The 4,375-nt window shown below is 40.5% G+C and overlaps 1 protein-coding gene across 1 annotated transcript in view; it reads right to left on the reverse strand.

Moving 5' to 3' along the window:
- Positions 1-4,375, reverse strand: part of CMTR1 (cap methyltransferase 1) — a gene marked incomplete at its 5' end in the record, with an annotated part of 23,965 nt that overhangs the window by 4,938 nt on the left and 14,652 nt on the right. The window contains 6 exon segments of the mRNA XM_072410018.1: positions 1-56; positions 404-451; positions 1,545-1,613; positions 3,837-3,928; positions 4,014-4,136; positions 4,220-4,351. Of these exon segments, the coding sequence (XP_072266119.1) occupies positions 1-56; positions 404-451; positions 1,545-1,613; positions 3,837-3,928; positions 4,014-4,136; positions 4,220-4,351 (520 nt within the window).

Here is a 4,375-nt window from a genome sequence, read left to right on the forward strand (position 1 = left end):
CGGTGTAAGACAGACGTAGCATCCCGCTGGAACTCTTTATTAGCTTCATTTCCAACCTAGAGACAATCACAGTAACAGAATAAGAAATCGGCTTCCTGCATAGGAGATCTCCTCCAGGGTGGGGCTAATAAAGGCTGACATATAATAGGACAGAAAATGGCCAATAACATCCAAGAGATAACATGTGATCCCAGCCAGGTAATATTCTCCAGTCATAGATGACAGCCTTCCTAATGGCTCAAGAGATATATCAAGTGATTTACCAAAATGCAATTTTTAGGATTTGCCTCTCTATTATTATTTTCATTTTAATTCACAATAATTTTATTTTTTTGCAAAGTTCCTAATGCTGTATTGGAGGTTTTTGTGTCAACACTGAACATTGCTTTTCAGTCAGACTCACCTTAGGAAGATCTTCTGTATTTCCTCCAACCTGTACACCTCCTTCACCCTGCAGGAAGAGGAAACACAGTCATGTGACAAAAATCATGATGTGCATTGCAAGAGTCATACCTTGTGTGGATGGGATTTGCAGTTTGTTAATGGAGTCAGTTCGGACCTAAAGCAACCCCCCCTTCAAGCAGCTTGCACCCTCAATGTCCTGCATGGAAATTAATTATATGTGAACAAAAAGCCCATCAGCCCATCCTGCCAGTAACTCACTTCCTGTTCTAGCCCGATGACGCTCATTCACTGCGATGTATGTGATGAAATGCAGAATGAAAGAAATGCAGTGTTGTCACTCTAAATTAGTGTTTCTTATCCAGGGTTCCTCCAGAGGTTGCTCGGGTTCCTTGAACAATGAGCAGTTTGCCCCTCTCAGGTCAGTATAAGTGACACCAATGATCTTTTTGGCTATCTGTAAGGGTGACATTCATCCCACTGGCCAGAAATGTCTTCCCACTGGCCACCACACTAATATACTGTGAGCTGTGGCTATAGTAATTATAAAAGGGGTTCCCTGAAGACCTGAAGGTTATAAGGTTTCCCCATGGTAAAAAGGGCAAGACACACTGATCTAGAAGGACTAGGACTACAGAATCCCCTCTTTCACCATAACAAGGGTGCAGGTCATCTGTCTTTCATGTGCTTTTGTTTCAGCTCACAAAAAGTGGAACCGTAATTCCGACAGTATCAGCATGCATTATATGTATCTTAAAGCATTTGCAGGATAAAATGTACTTAGCCTGAAAACAGCAGCCACCTCCTCTAAAGATTGTCATGTTGTAAACTTGTATTTATATAGCGCCAACATAATATGCAGCGCTTTACAAAGTCATGTTCCTAGCTGTTCCTTTAGAGGATCTCACAATCTAATGTCCCTACCATGGTCATATCATTAGTACAATTGTTTTTAGGATGTAGAAGGAAACCCATGCAGGGAGAACCTGCAAACTCCATGCAGATAGTCCTGGCAGAGATTCGAACCTGGGACCTAGGGCTGCAGAGTGCTAACCACTGAGCCACCGTGCTGCCCAAAGCAATGGTGCAAAGTTTAACCCAGTCTTTTCAGCAGCTGCTGCCTCCCACAAAAGCTCACTTACCGGATTGGGTTCATGTCGGGGCGGCTGGGCTTAGAAACGGCCTTTACAAACTTCTCTGCCAGCTGAATCCTGAGGAAGAAGAGCAGACACACAATAACCTAATTCGGTATTTATCTCATACGGCTACTGCACAATGTAGATCATCTCTGATAACTAGATAATAAAAATGTATGTGAAATAATAACCCAGGGAAAGGTTTTACATGATTCCTGCCATCTATAGTCTCCTATATCAAGCTATCCATCCATAGTGTATTGCACTTCCTATAGATATCATGTATGTTTTCATATTCTAATACAAAAATAAGAAAAATCAAAGAGGTTTCTTTACATATTCCATTCGGATAATGTTCAGCATGATTAAGTCACAAGACTTTTTACCATTGGACTTCTAATTTGTGCCACCTGCATATTCTCTGTAGATTTCATCATTGTGATATGTTTGATTTTTCTTTTTTTGTATTAGAATATAAAACAATACATTGCTACCCTTCTCTTGCTTGCAATTCAATAGGACAATTTTTTGCACTTAACTTTTTTCAATGATATCTTATGTTGCTTAAATCATTGACTATACTGATGGGTTTTTATATTGTTAAGTCCACCAATTAATTGATTCAGACTTCCACTAATACACCATTTCTCTTCTTTGTTACAGTAGATGCTTTTTTGCCTTAAGATGCTTCTATAAACTCCTAAAGAAGTTTTCTAATGAGTAGAGACAGAATATTACTCTTTGAAACCTTTGATGTGAAGAAAATAAACTTCCTTGAAAGGGGCTTTTTGGTTAACTTTTGTATATTGTATCAATATTTTGTACTTGTGGCTCCAAATTGGCATTTACCTATGATATGTGTACATATTTATTTTTATGATGGTTGTTACTTCTTTGTGTTCATATTTTGAATGAACTTCCTTAATAAATACAATTGGTTTTTATCTTTTGTACCTTTAAACTCCCCTTGGTTTTTCCATGTATAATGTGGTATACCATGGAACAGTGGAACACATACAGATTTTGATACGTGAGATAAGCAACCATCTACTGTGAAAAAAAGAGGGTAACATATGATGCTGGATCACACAGGGGATGGATGCGTTACTTAAAGCAGAACTTAACTCGAAATAAAAAAAAAAAAAAAAACTTTAATCCCGCAGAACCGTCAGGAGGTTTCCTCGTTTAGGTCCCGCGTTGTCCCAGTATCCACCTTCAGCCCGGGCGCCGAAATCTTCTTTTGGGTTTTTCTTCCTACGTCACCCATCTCGCACTGCACATGCACACATTAGGGTGACGTAAATGGGGAAAAAGCTTGCAGATCTCACTGCGCATACGTGAGATTGGCAGTTTTTGTTCTACCATTAAAGAAAAGGGCTCCATCTGCGCATGCCTAAGATTAGGGGTATGTATCCCGGGAGGCTTTGCACCACAGCGATCAAGACAAAGAGGGGAGGTGCTGCATCTTTTTATTTTTTTTTAAATCCCACACTATATCTGCAGGTAGAGGGACACTGCATAGTCAATTAGATCTCTTGGGACCTGATCAACATACAGGTGCTTTCTACTAATAGTATAGAATACAATACTCCTATTTACTAATGAATTTTTATCCATTGATTCCTTGCATATTTGTGGTGCTACGGTCCCCATGTGTATATCACTCAATAAGAGGATCTGCACAAAAGATGAACTAGTGTTTTTATTAAAATTGGGGCAGACATATGCTTTTGTTCTCGAACATAGGTATATGATCACCATGTAGCAATAAGGTGACCTCATGGCTTTGTTTGCCAACACGGACAAGGCAATTATATGTTTACCAACACATACATGGTGGTGACGTGATTGGCTTATCAACACTTGAAAAGTGATCACATGGATTTGTTTATTGGCACTAACAAGGTGATCACATGGCTTTGTTTTTTGGCACTAACAAGGTGATCACATGGCTTTGTTTGCCAAAAGGCAAGTCTATCACATTTCTTTGTTTTCCAACCTCAACCACTGAAATCATGTGGTTTTGCATACCAACCCCAAAAATGCAATCACATTCTTTGTTTACCAACACATACATGGCATGATTGGCTTAACACTTGAAAGGTGATCACATGGCTTTGTTATCAGCACTAACAAGGTGATCATGTGGGTTTTTGCCAACACAAGAAGATGATCACATAGCATTCTGTATCAGTACTGCCACGTTTCTCCCATGGCTGTTTGCTAAAACAGGAAAGGTGATCTAACAGGTATGTTTGTTTATGGTCATGGCTTACTGTTCAGTTATTTGGCACTTGCCTCTGGTTGAAGTGCTGAGGTCGAACGTCCATACCGTTGAGAAACAAAGCATCGAGGACATGAATGGCGCTGATCTTCCTTTGAGCCTTCCCCTGTGAAAAAAGCATGAGATGTCCATTACACCAACTGCACCATAAATTGCAGCCCCCAGCACCCACAATGCAATCAGCTACTCACCTCCCCCTTCAGCTCATGGACAATCTCTACAGAAAGAAGGGTGTCTCGTGGAAGCTCTGTTTTCAGATCCAATTTAGTCCAGCGGTCAGAGGGCCGACCTCCCCAGGTGTATATCTGGGACCTCTGCAGGGAGATGACAAATACATGAGTCAGAAATAACACTTCTCGGCAAATATTCCAAGGCAATCCAAGAAACCATCACTCACCCCCAATCCTAAGAGGAACTTGTGCTCACTTCCAGACACCATACACCGGTAATCCATTACATGGCTGATCTTCTCTAGCGTCTTTGATGTTAATGGAGTTGGCTTGTAGCTGTAAATGTCAATATCTCGGCTCTGGGTAGGAAAAATAAACACCAC

This window comes from Pyxicephalus adspersus, chromosome 4 (genome assembly GCF_032062135.1).
Source record: "Pyxicephalus adspersus chromosome 4, UCB_Pads_2.0, whole genome shotgun sequence".
Lineage (NCBI taxonomy): Eukaryota > Metazoa > Chordata > Amphibia > Anura > Pyxicephalidae > Pyxicephalus > Pyxicephalus adspersus.